The sequence below is a fragment of the Amphibalanus amphitrite genome, unplaced genomic scaffold (assembly GCF_019059575.1).
Source record: "Amphibalanus amphitrite isolate SeventyFive unplaced genomic scaffold, NRLGWU_Aamphi_draft 000933F_arrow, whole genome shotgun sequence".
Lineage (NCBI taxonomy): Eukaryota > Metazoa > Arthropoda > Thecostraca > Balanomorpha > Balanidae > Amphibalanus > Amphibalanus amphitrite.
The window spans coordinates 167741-184628 of NW_024882427.1; the positions used below are offsets into that span (position 1 = coordinate 167741).

The window sequence follows — 16888 nt, forward strand, 5'->3', positions numbered from 1 at the left end:
TCATGACATTTTTATTATGTTATTAGTTCACCCTCGCATGTGTAGGGGGGGGGTCGGATGGACCCCCCCATGGATTTTCGCGAATAGGGGAAGTTGGGGGAACGCCGAAGACTTTTTTTCTGACGCCCGTAGCACGCACGGTAGACAACATAAGCTATTCTTGTTGGCGTCATTCGAGAGGCCAGTCTTTTGCCTTTCAAACATACCAGGCGCATTTGATGAATTCGCATACCGTTAAGCGCACAAACTAAAAATATCAAAGAAGTGACTTTTTCGGCGTTGCCCCGGACTGCGGGGAAAGCCGAAAATGGGAGAAATGATCTACGGGGAATGCCGACATTGATGTTTTGCCATTTTATCTCAAACTTTATCCAGAATTGATCAAAGCTGACACGCGTTTTAAGAGCTTGAGGACGCGGTGCACACTGGAAGTTATAATTGTGTGATATAATAAGAACATGCCAGGTAAATCATTCCTTATAGGTAACAGGCCGTTGTGTCGGTTGAAAGTGTAATTTGTGTGACTAAAAATACGCGTTGCTATTCTACAGCAGTAAAGTCCACGTAGCGTGCTTTTAACACGTGCGTAATCGCACGTTTTCGGCATTACCCCAGCCTGCCATACTTTCATTTGCAGGCCCATAACTTTTCAACGTGCTGTATAAATTTCAAATAGGCAGCACACTTATGCAAAGACATGCTAAAGATTACTTGACCGAATTGGCCAGACAAACGGTAGCATAATGAGTAAGAAATGCAGCTTCAAAGGCGCATGTAGTACAAGGGAAACGTACCTTGAAAACGCTCTTGGCGCCCTCACAGTCGAAGTATTCCGAATGACGACTCGTAACAAACATGCGATAATTGTAGTTTAAGCTTCAGAGCATCACTGACAGGTGGCATCCATGTCTTACGGTTTTCGAAATATCTCGAATTTCGGCTTTGCCCCAACTCCGGCATTGCCCCAACTTCCCCTAACTCGCGTAAAAAGCGGCCGATCGCGACGAAACTTTCAGTAGCCTCGCATTCATCAATTTTACACCTACTCTGAAAATTTCATGACCATGACCCAAATGACCTTTGACCTGTGACCTCTTTTCCGAGACCATGTTTGGCCGGAATCGCGATTTCGCGTATGTCGGCTCGCATTAGCCGCGCGTTTGCAAGCTTTTCGTGGTTTCAAACGTTCAAACATGTGATTTGATGTTGCTCCCATACATTAGGGTGGGTGTCGAGGTCACCTGAAGGTCAGGTCAGGTCATTGACCTTTGGTGACCTCGGGTGACCTCGGTTCACTTTTTCGAGTTTTACATGTTTCTAGGCTAGTTTTTGGAGCTGAATTCGAATTTAGCAACCATTTGAACATTTACGAAGTAGTTTTGGTGACTTCGTAACATGTTACGAAGCTGTCAGAGGCGGTTGACACGTACTACGAATACCCGTCACGACGCCTACTGGTTGACCTGACCTGACCTGACCCGACCTGGTCTAAATGCTTAAAGACATCATCTGTGATCAAACTAACACGATATTCGTCATCAGCACCCCGAAAAACCTCTTAGCAGCCACACTTTACGACTTTCTAACAGGTCCCGATTTTCCCGACTTTGGGTCATTGACCTGACCTGGAAGGTCAACCAATGACCTAGGACCTTAAAATTTGGTATCATCGGCTTCCTCTCGTCACGGGCAACACGCTCGTTTTTTCCGCGAAGCTCTAGCTCGATCAGGGGCCAAACGGCAAGGGGGGTCCAACCGACCCCCCCCCCTACACATTAGAAGCTGGCAAACGCCGCACACATGCGAGGGTTAATGTGTACCTACCTATCAATGCCTTAACTTCTCGGTCTTTTTCTTTACAGATGTTTGATGTCACAACGCATCACGATCACCATGCTTCTGATGCAAATGAACCCAGGATTGTGTTTTAATTAGCACAGTTTTAAGTGAGCCGTTAGCCACCTAATAGCTGGCGTATTAACCGTTAACGTGGATGTTAACGTTTTGCTATGATTCATCGTTGTTCTGAAGAATGCCTACCGATTGTATCCATATGACGATATCAAATGGTAAAAGTGTTCTGCGGCCGCATGTTATTTCGGTTGAATAAACACATCAGCCCTTTTCACGCGTGTTCACCACCGTAGCAAATTCTTACCAAATCATCGTCCATTTTCATCAGAAGCTTTATTCAGGAACGAAACGGGTAGTAACCCAGTAAACATGCCGACGTCGGCCCGACGTCGGGCCGAGGCTCGGCCCGACGTCGGCCCAACGTCGGTTCAACCTCGGCCCGACATCGGCTGGACGTCGGATATGCCCGCATGTTCCGACGTCCAGCCGAAGTCCAGCCGACGTCGAGCCGACGTCGGGCCGAGATCGTTTGCCGAGGTTGACGAGATCGTTTGTCATTGGACCGACGGGGCCGACGTCGGCATGTTTATTGGGACAACGCGCCAAAAATATCAACCGGCGGCGGGAATCGAGCCCCCCAGTCGCCGACGTCGGCATGTTTACTGAGACAACACGCCAAAAGCACCGGCCGGCGATGAGATTCGAACCTCGTGTCATTCGAACGCGAGGTTAGTGCGTTAACCACTACACCACGCAGCCAGCTAACGAGATCGGTTTGTTTTGTTGGGTTATGCCCTTTCGGTCCGACAACACCATCTCAGAGCCGGAAGGATCATAGGATGGAGACATTGGTCTTCTTGGCGAGCACTCTGGGTCCAGTTCATATAGAGTCCCTGGTCCCATTGCTGTTACGTGACACTTATTGGAAAGGGCGACCCCACAATGGATTCATATAGCCACTCTTACACACCTGCACCAACGTTTCCCAAAGTGTCCCTTTGATAAGTGGCACTTTGGCAAAGTGACACTTGCCGACTGGCCTTTCTATATGAACTGGGCCCGGCCCTGGTGAGTTGCCGGGGCTGAGCCTGACCAAAGGATAGGCCGAGCAGCCCCCAAGCACTCACCGCACCCGGCTACGGGCGAGCTCGGCTTACGGGCAATCCCAAATGGGATAAAGTTTCCCGTCCAGTCCGGATCAGGGGGTTGCGGCGTGGAGGAAGATTTGGGTTTCCTGAGGATATTTTGAATACAGAAGCTCTTTATGAAACATGAAACATGTATTTTATATTATTTTAACGGTCAAAACAGCGGCCGATGTCGGTCCGAAGTCGCCCCGACGTCGGCCCGACGTCGGCTGGACCTCAGCAATTGATCTCGGTCTGACGTCGGCCCGATGTCGGCTGGACCTCGGCTGGACGTCGGAACATGCGGGCATATCCGACATCCAGCCGACGTCGTGCCGAGGCTGGACTGACGTCGGGCCGACGTCGGCATGCCGATGCCGAGTTGCCGACGTCACCCCGACGTCGGCCGACGTCGGGCCGACGTCGGCATGTTTACTGGGAAGTGCTTGGGCTCAAAGTCAGAGGCGGTATAGTTACATTCCGAATGCCTAAGGCCTGTTATTCCACATGCGATATAGTCTATAGAGGTACATTACAGCCCACCGCTAAAGTAATGTGCGATTTTACCAATCTCAACGGATGGCTTTGATTGGCGATTTTCTAATGCGGAGTGATCGAAAAGAAGACGTCAATAGATAAAGTTGCAGCTGCAAGGATGTATGTAAGCAACATTCAAAGGTTCATTGCAGTATGGCTAATCGTTCCTAAGCTTCAGAACTGCAAAACATACCTACTCATGACTGAAACCGCGCATTACTTCAGCTGTGGACAGTGGACTTTACCTATCGATTCAGCATCATTGAGTCAAAAAATAAGTGGCCCTTCTCGGCTGCCCTTCGGGCCCTTCTCGACTGTCGCCCCCCCCCCCCTTGCGAAATCCTGGATGCGTGCCTGATTACGGTACGTAGAAAATCAATCTATCACAATCTATCACTTGATGTAGAGAATTATCATGTGCAATATGAAACCCCTGATTCCTGAAGGCCGGCTATGTTGTGGAAATACAAGTAAAAGAAAGCTTTGACTTCAGTCCACTTCAGTGAAGGAATTATGCTACCACTTTTCTATTTGAATCACCTGCGCAGTCTGTGTCTCAGTTTGTATTTAGGCAAGTCTGCGGAAGTGTATTTTGGTGTATTTCTTTTGGCTTTGGTATTTATGGTATTTATATAGGTACGCGCGGCCGCGAAGTGGGGGAAGTTTGTAGATTTTACACAAAATATAGCACAAATATCATATAATCTCAAATTTCAATTATTAGGTAAGTTATTTCATTCACTTTTTTGCAGTTCAATGGCTACGTTCCATGGCACAAGCTAAGCCGATTTTGAAGAATGGATTTGCTCCATCATGACATTTAGGTATAATTTGAAAATGTAACTATAGGATTAGGTGCTAGCTAAAACCATATATATGCTCATTTTTTGCTTAAGGTAAATAGTTTCCGAAAAACGCACGTGAAATTTCGCTAAATCGATTTAGACGTCAGTTGGGCAAACTAGACCTTTGGAATCAAAATATGGAGGCATCAAAAGATTGATTCCTTATGACCATATTTGGGCATAAATGCAGACCATTTCTAACTTACCAATCACATAAAAATAAGAGAGTGTTTCAAGAAGGAGCATGCCTGACCTTGAACAGAAATGCTGGAACTATCTCCTAAGCAAAATAATATTGCTCCTATCATAACAATTTGAATTCTATAGGTAGTGAAAGGCAATCAAGAAATTGATTCACTTCATACAGATAATCATAATATTGATTCCCCATCAGCTGGCTAATCATTATTTTGATTCACAGGTAATGTTAACAGATAGGCAACAATGACTTGCAAGAATACAATATTTATCTTGCTATTATTCTCATTTAGTGGTATCCTCAGCACCACAACAGATACCTATAGCATTGTTGTACTTTACCTTCACTACGTTTGATAACAATTCACAATTTTTAAAGGTCAAGAATACAAAAACTGAAGCAACAGGTAAAAACCATATAATAAATATAAAAGCACTAAAATAATGATAATTAGGGGTTTGAAAATTTCATTTTGCCATTTTACACAAATACTGATTGGTTAGTATGTGATTCATGATACAAAAATAACATACAGTGTGATTTCCTCAAAACAGCTCTTACGTGATGGACAGTGGCCCTGTCTTATTCCCATTCACAAGGCCAAAGGGACAATTTCTTAGTTTTGGGGTAACACTTTTTGCAAACCTACCACATTTTTCTACCTTTTTAGAGAAAAATCTCACCGTCATGGGCCTTTTTTCAACCGTAACGATACATTTGAAGTCAAAAGTGTACCCAAATGAATCAAAAAATTGATTCCATGCCCATATTTGGTCATGGCTCCTCCCACCAGAATCAAATTATTGATGCACCAGAATCAAATTATTGATGCCTCCATATTTTGATTCCAAAAGTCTAGTTTGCCCAACTGACGTGTCATGGAAACGTAGTGATTATCTTGTCATTTTGTTGTTCATGATGCTATGCTAATGCCCTGAGCTTGCTTTACTTTTAAGGCTGAGCTACACTATGGGTGACTGTCCAGGAAAGTACGTGCGTGATCTGCAGATCCGTGAATGCGAAACTCCCTTGACATCGGCTTCTACGATTTTCCAAAATTTCCGTGAATTATTGTACGCTGACGAAATGATAACAACTGATAAATGGTTTCGCAACAAACGCTTAAGTTTGCTACCTACTATACTATTTTATCGATAAATAGTACATCTTGTTAATAAAACATCAAAAACACATGAAAATTAAAGAAACAATTATCAGTTACATCACTTGGATTCATACAGTGCGCCACCAAGTGCGCCAACAACTGCCATATCACGCAATCTCGCAGACTCTGCAAAAAAGTTTGTAGCTCTGAACTTTATATCAGTACGGAACATCCTGACTGTCCTGACTATCCAGCATTTCCTGTACTGAACGTCCGGGAGTTCCTTGACTGAATCTGCGTGACCCCAGTGTAGCCGACCCTGTGTATTTTCTATCAGCTGAACTTGACCTGCGTACCGATTTCCCGCAAAACCCTACAAAACGCAGATCACGGACCTAGGATCCCGCATAGTGTAGCCAGACCATTCTTCATTTGAGTGCAATTTCTATGCTTTCCTCTTCAATGGATCATGGTATTGTAGGTATTCAATTTTATTACATCAATATCAGCTAGGTTTCATATCCTCACATCATGATTATCATAAAGTGAAGATACGAAGAGCCTGCAATCTTCATAGTTTCTTCTATGAGGTTCATGCTAATGTGCACCATCGATATGACGATTTGTATTGTGCTGTTCCAGAAAGAGGGGGCAGTAGCAGCAGCGCCCGATCATGACATCCTCTCTGCCGGCGTCGGCCACGGGCGGCGTGCAGCCCATGTCCATCGAGGGCCGCTGCAAGAATGTGCGCGAGCGGCTCATCCAGATGTCGGCTGAGGACCGCAAGTGGCGAGCCCAGTGGCTCAAGGACCAGCACCTCTCGCCCAATGAGCCCAGGTCGGCAGGCGCGGGGGTACCCAACATAGACAGTCACTTTTTGACATGTGGCTAGAAACAACCCAGTCACATCAGCTGAAACCCACCATAACGTGGCTTACCTCATTGGGCAGTTTATTTCAATCTAGGCTGAACAGCTGGTACTTTTCTTAGCATTGCGTGGTTTTAACTTTGTATGCGGTCGATATTACTCGTGCTGGTTAAGCTGGCAGGGTTTAACAGCTAAATTTTTGCAGGTATGTTCCAGAGTACTTCAACGAGATCACAAATCCCATCCGCCGGTTTTACAAGTGGCCTCTCAACACGCTCTTCGAGAAACTGCAGCCAGTCATGGTACGTTCGTTCAGCGGTTTAAACGGTGTGAGCCGTGTTGGTCACACAAGCAGGTGCAATTGTGTTTGGTAATTTTAACGCATCCGTAAAGCGCGAAAAAATCGACCAATCCCTATTTTGTATTGAATGCTGATGAATATTGCCGAGTCAACGCACATTTATAGGTAGAAATGGTTTCAAGGCTCCAGCGCAAGTTTAATATTTAGCCAAATTAAAAGCTATGGTATTCTATCTCATACCCTTACTTACTCGTCTAGCCCTAATATGTATTAAACGGTAATGCAGTCTACTCGATTCCAGTTATGGTCGGTACCCCCGGATCACAGAGGCGCACTTGTGCTTTCAGGGCGTGAAAGGCGCCTTCATGGCTCGCTGGTACACAGGGAAAATGCTGATGTTCCTGGGATCTGTCTACGCCGCTCACTACTACTTCAAGTACTCGAAGAACGTGAGTCACTTTCACAGTCAGCAGTGGGGGTTCGACGGAGTCATACTTTTGGGCTTCTGGACAGTCGGGACTAATAGCTACATAGGTGTTTATAAATTTTCCTTTCATCGCCAATAATTGTTCTCGTACTTGGTTGTAAAAGCAATAAAGAAATCATTGAAAAATGTGTTTCCCTTGAAATTTTTCCCTTGAACGTTAGTTTTCATTTAGAATAACTTGATGTTCACATTACATGCGACCGTTACACATTTACACACGCCCCACGTTGTGATGGTTTTGCGACGTTCGTCGTAAGTAAGTAGATCTCGTTACATCACCGCTGCAGTTGGCCACCCACCCTCCTCACCGATATCTTTGGCCGCCATGTGGCCCACATGTGACGACCGCCACCCGCTGCCAGTTTTACTAGTATAACGTATCTCAAGTAGTTCTAGCCTTCTTCAGTTCGTCAGTTCTCTGTTGACATATCCGCTTTACCAGTACAGCATTATGGGCGCAAAATGATCACCGCAGTCGACGCGCCCGTAAACCCTAATGAACGAACGAACGAACCCGCTCCGCCGTCAGGACTGGACGCGCCGCGGCGGCTGGAAGGTGCACGTGTCGCGCCAGGCCGTGCTGCCCGGCCAGGAGGGCTTCCCCAACACGGGCGACCGCCAGCACCACTGGGACTACTACGACCGCGGCTTCCAGAACCGCTCCGTGTTCAAAGGAGGCGCCTATTGATCGGGAGCCCGCCGTCGCGCAGATGTGCTATATGAACCGCAGTGTGTGCTTGTAAATAATACATTAGGACGATATGTGGACGAGTTTGTACTAGAGTGACCAATGAGTTGCTGGCGTCTTTTACACGTGTATTGTTCAAAACGGATAGAAAACAACAACGTGTAAGAATATTGCTTGCATTTTCGCACACCACTAAGCGCCATTGAGCAGTAAGCACACTTGTAACAACCTACTGGGAATTGGACGAATGATTTCCATTCCCAGCCTTGCTAAAACAAAACATGATGGCGACGTTAACCATCATCATTCTACTTCCACATCCAATCAATTCATGCTAGACACTCCTGTCGCTTATGGGTCTGGTCGCTTTCAAGCATACAGCTCTTGGTCCGCGACACATTCTGCATATTGTCGATCTGCGTTTTCCAAATGAAATACTCTAACAATGAAAAATGCTGAGAGGTCCGACTGGGTTTTCTCCAGACACCTGCAGAATTGAAGGCAGTCCTGAGCCACTTGAATATCGGTCACCGCACCATACCAGCACATGTCACACACTGAAAGCCCGGCGCGCACAGCGTTTCGGCGAGGCACAGTCTGTTTCACTCGGCGGCTCGGTTTGGCCGCCGCCGGCCCGGTGTTACCGGTTGAAGACGGTGCGGCGGGCCACCTTTATTCGCTGGTTGGGCTGTGACAGCGGCGTGGACGGCGCGCCCTTTGTGAGCGCCGGTGTCCACGAGCGCAGCCCGCTGCCGGCCAGGAACACGTCCAGCAGGTGGTGCGGGCCGCGCAGCAGTGTGTTGACCTCGCCGAGCCGCTCCGGACTCAAGTCAGTGAGCAGGTACAGCAGCCGGCGCTCCGGGTCCACGCCGCGCACCAGACCTGCCCGGGCAAGGGGACACGTCAGACCGGTGACAGGCGCGGAGACACACCGGACCTGCCGTGGCACGGGGACACGTCAGACCGGTGACAGGCACAGGGGGTGGCGCACCAGACCTGCCGGGGCGCGGGAGCACGTCAGACAGGTGACAGGCGCGGGGACACGTCAGACCGGTGACAGGCACAGGAGGTGGCGCACCAGACCTGCCGGGGCGCGGGAGCACGTCAGACAGGTGACAGGCGCGGCAACACACCAGCCAGAGTGACGACAGACACAGGAACACGTTAGCCCTACCCGAGCACGAGAACACACTAATCATGTCGGCAGACAGAAAACCTAATTCAGGAACAGCACGTCTATACTCTAAATTGCCTCGATCACTAAATTCAATCACTTTTAGACAGAACTAACTCGAAGCTAATTAAACCTAACATGCCCTCGCGCAATGATGCAGGCTAACATAAGCATAGTCACACAACAAAGCGGAAAAGAAGTCGGTAAGGGTCAATACACATCACAGAAATCGCAGACATCTGAAAAGTCGCACAGATACCAAAACAGTTACCAGTTGACGGATCACCCGTAACCCCCCTCCTCCCCCCCCCCACGTGCACCCTCTCCGGCCCCGTCCCCGGACGGCGCCGTACCGAAGCCAAGGCATGTGGGCGTGTCGCGCGGCCGCGGCAGCAGCGCGAACATGGACGGGTCGTCGGGCCGCAGCCAGGTGGCCGGCTCGGAGCGGCACAGCGCCACCACGGTGCCGTTGACGGCGTGCATCAGGTGCGGCGGCAGCACGCGCTGACCCATCACCTCCACGGCCAGACATGACCACGCCACGCTGAGGAGAGAGCGGGCGGCACCCGGTCGGTCACGAGCAGCACGGGCGGCACCCAGTCGGTCACGAGAAGCACGGGCAACAGTGGTGTTGCCGATGATGATATAATAGTAAACTTTAAAAACGTAATCTATGAGGAACACATGACGTCATTCAACGCAAATCAGCTAACGAAGATCATGAACGCAACAGCTATCACAAAAATTTATCGTTACTTCAGTCGTCATGAGAATAGGTACGATACATTCAAAATAGATCAAATTCTACACACATGCGCATTACTGAACTGGGAATCATAAACAGCCAAATGTTGTGTGGGTTTGTAATTAATGCACCGAACAACAGTATACACCATTATTGCGTTTGGAGCTATCGACAGCTCAGTGTTTGTGAACTGACGCTGACTGTTGTCGACCGGTTGCTCACGAGAGCAGCACGTACCAGACACAGTGTTCTAAAATTGGATTTTGGTTGGGTGTGACGATGATGACCAAAAAATCTAGGATGAAAAAAAAAAACAAGTGAAAACCTATATCACTTTCGCAATAAAGGCGTAACACTACGCTGGCTGATAATAAAAGAACATACCATTCCTGACCACCAAAACTAACCGAAAAAGACGATGCAAATAGGTAAGGGTGATATACGGCAGAATTATAACTTTAGCATCTGATCGCCAAGTGTTTCGAAATCCGTCCCATTTTATCCCAACCTTTGTGTTTGATTGAGACTAATGAAGTTAAGAATCACCCTTGTCTCTTATACAGCTAAGAATGAATACCTACTTCAACCAGTGAGATTTCATTTTCCTCACAAGTCAAAATGCATTGTCACAAATCACAATTGAATGCACTGTCCAGTGGCCATCCTTCTCCTAGCCTTAAATCAATGCCTTCCTTTCCGTTTCAGATGCATCATGCAGACAGCAGATATTACCGTCAGCATCTGCTAAGTTCCTACTCATGCTTACTGGCACGGATCCAGGACGGTCCTTCTGCCTGTATATTTCTCCTAAAGAAAATCATCCGCGGACCTCCATCCTCGCGACGCCAGTCGCCATCATGCGAGCGAACTAGGTCTTTAAGAAGCAGAAGATGCAATGATTCTGTTGAAATCTGTTGTCATATCTTAAGGAGGGTGGGGGAGGGGCGGGTGAGGGAGCTCTCTCTATATGCAGGCTTTGGTACTAGTGCCATGTGGAGAAGTTTTCTTTCTTTTTTAAGCAAAGGAAGTGGGAAGGAACCTGTCTTTGTCGTTGCAAAGGGTATCATTCTGTCGTCCTGTATTATTGATTTAGTGCAGAGTTGACTCAGACTGTGTAATGCGTGAGGCGTGGTCATCACTGTGACACTGTCAGACATAAAATTTTAGGAAATCATGATACCCTGATGGGCAGTTTGTTGACGTAACTGATCGCTATGAAACCGGAAACCGTATAACTCATGTGTTCTGGCCTCTGGGACGTTTTGCGCCTACAATATGGCAGCACCGCTTCCAAGATTACTGTATATTTGAGATAATATGCGGCAATATAAGTATGTAGTTTTCGTTCGCATCTGATCTGGTAATATTCGTACAGTGTACGCAGTATAGCTTTGAGCTTTCCATTTTCAACAGATATGACAATGGCCGGATGATACTGGAAATGGTGCCTTTGCTCTGGGCACACGGAACGGGACGCAGTATTGAGTATGCAATTGCAGTCGCACTATGCAGCATGACATACGCCGGAAATCTCCCGGCCCGAACGCCGGAACGGCCAGCGATGGTCGGTACTCATTACGCATAGTGAAAATGGAAACGGTGTCAGCGCAACTCTTCGAAAGGAACGGTGCACTACATGAGACTAGACAAAGGGTCACTGATTAGGGCACCCCAAACGGAACGATGTGCACTGCACAGCATAATACGCAATATCGCAATAAAAAGCGTGCAACTAACCAGTAACCAGGGCATCCATATCGGAACGGAACGGGATGCAAAAAAAAAATGATAAAAGGATGCCACCGACCTCATGGCTGCCAACGAAACGGAGCGGTAGCTTCGTATCATGTCACGTGATAAGTGCTGAGTGAGAGCGTCAATGATCAGTGATCAGTGATCAGAGCACCCGCAACAGAACGGAGGGCATCAGTGATCACTGATCAGAGCAACTGCAACGGAATGGAGGGCATCGCTGATCAGGACACCCCAAGCGGAAGGGAAAGCGAGAGCACAACTGACCAGAACACCCGAAACGGAACGGGAGTGAACGGAACGCATTAGCGGCTCGCCGAATCGCGATTCCGGCCAAACATGGCCTCAAGAAACAGGTCACAGGTCAAAGGTCATTTGGGTCAGGAATATGAGATTTTCAGAGTAGGTGTCAAATTAATTGACTCGAGGGTCCTGAAAGTTTCGTCGCGATCGGCCGCTTTTTACGCGAGTTATTCTCGAAAAAACGAGGGGGTGGTTCGTTCGACCCCCCCCCCCCTATACGGGCGAGGGATAATTTATTAAAAAGCTAGGGCCTTCTTAATCCCATCTACCAGCTTCAGAACATGTATTGGGCAGATCTGGGAATACCGTATCTTAAATTTATCCCTAGAGGTGTGCCAAGGTATCCTTTCATTCATCTTGGCTTTCCCTCGGCCGAACGCTTCGTGTTTAAAAACCTTTAGAAACTAATTGAAATGAATAATTAGCGGTAAGATTATTGCAAAGGCATGAGAAATTAACGTAAAATACATCATTACCGGTCTTATAACCTCATTTCGCGTATGAAACCTGCCAGAGTCCACAGAGTTTCATATTCATCCCTAGGGTGTGCCAGGGTGGCGTGTCAGTCATCTTGAACCCCTGCCCGACCCGACGCATCGAGTTTTAAAGACATCTAAAAACTAATAACGTAAATAATTTGTGGTGAAATTGATATAATATGATCAGAAAAGAACGCAGAATAAATTAATGTCGGTCTCAAAACATTATTTTGCCTATGAAACCAGCCAGAGCCCGCGGAGTTTTAAATTCATCCCTAGGGTGTGCCCAGGGTGGCTTTTCTCATCTTGGACCTCTACCAGGCGCGACGCCTCGAGCTTTAAAGTCCTCTAGAAGCCATTGACGGACATAATTTGTGGCGAAATTAATGCGATAGGATCAGAAATAAACGCAGAATATATTGGCATCGGTCTCCAAACATTATTTTACCTATGAAACCAGCCAGAGCCCGCGGAGTTTAAATTCATCCCTAGGGTGTGCGCAGGGTGGCTTTTCTCATCTTGGACCTCTGCCAGGCCCGACGCATCGAGCTTTAAAGTCCTCTAGAAGCCATTGACGGACATAATTTGTGGTGAAATTGATACAATAGGATCAGAAATGAATGTAGAATAAGTTGGTACCTGTCTCATACCCCTATTTTGTATATGAAAGAAGTTAGAGCAAATCAAGTTCTAAATTCATCCCTAGGGTGTGCCAGGGTGTGCCCAGCTGACTGCGGGTCCAAAGATGAAAATTTTGTAGGCGTATCCTGCGCAACTTAGTCAAAAGCGAAATACAGAGGTAGTGTTTTAGTGTTTAATTTGCGCAAGCAGCGGCTCATCCGTTTTGCGTTGGCAGCAAACCACTAATCATAGTTGTTATGAATATCCAAAAGCATTTATTCAGAACACAAGCCTGGTTTTTACAAACAGTTGAGGTGATCAAGGTCATTCAAAGCATAGGTATTTGTTATTAACAGCTGGAAGTGTGCAAGGTTATTTTCTTTCGTTGTCAGTCAGGGTGAGTTGTTGGGTTTGTGCCTTGATTTCGATTTTTTCATGGAAATTATGTATTATGTAGCAAACCTATAAGTTCTATTCTAACTGTCTATATGGCGCTGCTAGGTATATCTGGTAATCTGGCTGTTAATTGTTGAGCATGAGTTGAGCATTTTTCAAAGATGAAAGAATTCCAATTTACCTGGTTTTGGGGATGAAAATATGTTACCCATTAGGTGTGATGTTCCACCCAAAATTCCCAAAAATGGAACACTGACCAGACAGGAGTGATCTGGCAGAGAAGCCGGTCCTCCTGCTCTAGTGACGCCACGAAGGCAGTCGTGTTCAGTTGCCGGTACATCCACGGCGCCAGCGTGCTGACGACAGAAAACAGAGCATTAATGACGTCATTCAACATCGCAGACAGTGTGAACAGTCCACTAGCGACTAGCATCGAACACTGGAGGCAAAAGTAGGTGGGTACATCAGAAAATAAAATAATACATAACGAAGTCCCAAGCATTATTTTTAAGTCTAAACACATGAGATATTACTGTGATGGATATTCATTGCAGCTCAGATCAGCAGCAGCATCTCCAGTTGACGTCAAAAACGGCCGAAAAATACGTGGAGTGCCGTAACTACATCTACATTTGTTCTAACTACGTCCATGTTCGCGCTGTATGTAGAATGTAGACGACAGCTCTACCTGGCCTGAGACCGCTGTCTGTCTGACAGTACCCCCGGCTGGTCTAGGGCCGCTGTCTATGTCCTCACCTGGTGTGGGGCCGCTGTCTATGTACTTACCTGGTCTGGGACCGCCGTCTATGTCCTCACTTGCTCTGGGACCGCTGTCTGGTCTGGGGCCGCTGCTATGTCCTCACCTGGTCTGGGGCCGCTGCCTGATCTGGGACCGCTGTCTGTGTCCTCACCTGGTCTGGGGCCGCTGTCTATGTCCTCACCTGGTCTCGGACCGCTGCCTATATCCTCACCTGGTCTGGGACCGCTGGCTATGTCCTCACCTGGTCTGGGACCGCTGTCTATGTCCTCACCTGGTCTGGGACCGCTGCCTGGTCTGGGCCCGCTCCCGGGTCAGCTCTCCCGGCGAGTAGAGCGCGCTGTACCGGTAAGTGACGGCCGGCCGGAGCGGCGCGTCCGGCAGCAGGTACCGCTCGATCAGCCAGCTGCGGCCGCACTCGTTCACCCGCGCCGGCGTCAGCGGCTGTGCAAAGTTGAAGTTGTCCTTGTAGGGGTGCCGCACCTCCAGCAGGTCTGTCGGCTGCGTCATCCCCAGCACCTCCAGCAGCAGGTCCTCGCCCAGACCTGCGACGGACCATAGCACCACCATGATACCCCGTGATACCCGGCGATACCGTGTGTCAGGGTCACCGAGCGCCGTCAACGGACGCCGCATGGACCGAACGGAACATTCGGTGATTCACAAAACCGGCTAAATCCTGAAACTTTCGAGCCGCATTGCACCACTGCAGGGGAATACAAACGAATCCACGGTTAAACATTTATGCCCTAGACTGCGGTGTCTGTTTGGGTGTCAGACCACATACATAATAAGAAAATCAATACACCAGTTTGACACTCACTGACTGAGGATAAAAAATTAAGAACTCCCGGAAATTGACAGAAAACTATGCCGTCTATGTTGTTGAAAGGTTGAACGACCATATGATGCTCATTCCTCAAGCGCCAAGTAGCACATTCTCGACTTTTCTCTGCGACAATGAAGCAATCGACCGCGATAGCATTACGCTGGCAAAACACAGACCAGAGGCCAGTTTTACCAACTGAAAAAAGCCGCCTGCCGGAATTTTTTGCCTGAAGACCGCTTCACATACGGAGCGTAAACGGAGCCCTATCAGCTTACGTGCCCATCGCGTTTACGCTCCGTATGTGAAGCGGTCTTTAGGCAAAAAAATTCCGACATGCGGATATTTTTCTGTTGGTAAAACTGGCCTCTGCACATCAGCGAGAAATCGCATATTGTCACACCGCTCAACTCACCAGTTAATTGCATCTAATTCAATGTTTGGGTACGTTGAAGTCATGCGGAGTGGGATCCCGTATCTACTCTAAGGATAATCTGTCATGACTCTTCAGTCTCCATCCCTCGAATCCTCAAAGACAGCCTCCGAACTTAGCCTGCGCGCTGACGCTGTCTGTTTTCATCACCCTGTCGTCTTCCCTTCCATATCGTTGGACCACGCCGGCAAATCAAACAGGCAGGGAGATTAGGCGATTACTCGTGCCGATCGTCCGGTGGCTACTGCACAGTCCACAGCTACATCATTCAGTTAGTCCAATCAGATAATTTGATATCAGCTGTCACCGACATACACACATCACCTTGTCACCCAGGCAACGATCGTCCAACCATTCGCTGAGCCTACTGTCCTGTTCCTTGGAACCCCATACTCGACCCCTGATACCAGTAGCGGCGGAACACCTTCAATTAAGGGGGGGGGGCACTGCCGACTTTTGGTCCCATTCTTTCCATGCAACGCCCATAGGGCTAATGTTAAAATGCCAAAATCAAAGGGGGGCACGGTGCCCCGGTGCCCTCCCCGTTCCGCCGCCTATGCCTGATACCCCTGGTCAGAGCACTGCGTCTACCCCAGTGTAATATCGTCGCCACCACAGCCGGTACCCGACCACACTAATTGCTCGACCGCACACTGCAGCCGCCGCATCACCTGTGCACCACCCCCGTGCACACAGACACACAGACCTGTCGACCGGCCACAGATGCACTCCATATTGATCCTGTGAACCGCGCCTACCGCGCTCCTGACGGCCGACGTCTGAGGCTATAAAATGGGCGGCCCGGTTCAGAGTCACCAGTCGGTCCTCCTCCTGATACGGATCCTGTTCACCCTGCGTCACCATGTCGTGTGAAGATTGTCACCCTTGTGCCGGTGAGAGTCGCCACGCCGCGGCCCAGTCCGGTAACAGTCGGCGGCTTACCCGAGCCGGCAAGGGTTGACCTCAGCCCCGCTCAGGCACATTGTCGCTAACAGCCGACAGTCACGATATTATTTTCTTTGTTTCAGTGTTTTATTGTTCCCAGAAAAATAGAGCAATTCTAATGAAAAATGAAAGACAATATGGCTTCTTCTAGTGATGTCAATTACGGTAAATCTGAATACCGATACCAAACCAAATACCAACCAAACCCATGGGGAAATACCGAAACCAAACCAACTTGGAAAAAATGAGGGAAATACCAACTTTATACCGATTTCTTAGCCTTTTATACATTATTGAGGGTTCATGATACCAACAAAATACCAAACACATTACGATTGAAATACCAAATACCAAGTTGGTATCGGTTTGGTATCGGTATACCAAAAAGTTGGTATCCGATTGACATCTCTAGCTTCTTCCTTCTTGAGTTGCTTGGGTATGGGTAT

At 48.0% G+C, this 16888-nt stretch overlaps 3 protein-coding genes across 7 annotated transcripts in view; 2 read left to right on the forward strand and 1 right to left on the reverse strand.

The window, feature by feature from the left end:
* The window catches only part of LOC122368230 (polycystic kidney disease 2-like 2 protein), a 31944-nt gene extending 29818 nt beyond the window's left edge, over nt 1–2126 (forward strand). Inside the window, exon 19 of the transcript XR_006254204.1 lies at nt 1863–2126. The gene's annotated coding sequence lies outside the window, so the exon portion shown is untranslated. The remainder of the gene's footprint in view (nt 1–1862) is intronic.
* A 1944-nt stretch (nt 2127–4070) lies between these two features.
* On the forward strand, nt 4071–8089 carry LOC122368232. Of its 2 annotated transcripts, none has more exons than XM_043341967.1 (5): nt 4071–4242; nt 6310–6504; nt 6741–6837; nt 7184–7285; nt 7853–8089. In XM_043341967.1, exons 2-5 carry the CDS (start codon nt 6341–6343, stop codon nt 8009–8011), a joined length of 522 nt encoding a protein of 173 aa, XP_043197902.1. In that variant the 5' UTR covers nt 4071–4242; nt 6310–6340; the 3' UTR covers nt 8012–8089. The 2 variants fall into 2 exon arrangements, with proteins under 2 accessions (XP_043197902.1, XP_043197903.1); XM_043341968.1 differs by having other exon boundaries at nt 4082–4154.
* Nucleotides 8090–8122: 33 nt separating this feature from the next.
* Nucleotides 8123–16888, reverse strand: part of LOC122368231 (polynucleotide 5'-hydroxyl-kinase NOL9-like) — a 39338-nt gene continuing 30572 nt past the window's right edge. For all 4 annotated transcript variants that reach the window (XM_043341963.1, XM_043341964.1, XM_043341965.1 and 1 more), the window contains exons 5-8: nt 14513–14783; nt 13739–13837; nt 9539–9729; nt 8123–8893 (exon numbers count right to left, since the gene is read on the reverse strand). In XM_043341963.1, coding sequence (XP_043197898.1) covers nt 8652–8893; nt 9539–9729; nt 13739–13837; nt 14513–14783 — 803 coding nt within the window. In that variant the 3' untranslated portion in view covers nt 8123–8651. The remainder of the gene's footprint in view (nt 8894–9538; nt 9730–13738; nt 13838–14512; nt 14784–16888) is intronic.

Bases quoted from the DNA above. Each gene is read 5' to 3' on its own strand.
- LOC122368232 (XM_043341967.1), top strand. From the start codon at position 6,341: ATGACATCCTCTCTGCCGGCGTCGGCCACGGGCGGCGTGCAGCCCATG. The intron at 6,838-7,183 runs GTACGTTCGTTC...TTGTGCTTTCAG, and splicing joins AGAAACTGCAGCCAGTCATG to GGCGTGAAAGGCGCCTTCAT. The intron at 7,286-7,852 runs GTGAGTCACTTT...CTCCGCCGTCAG, and splicing joins ACTTCAAGTACTCGAAGAAC to GACTGGACGCGCCGCGGCGG.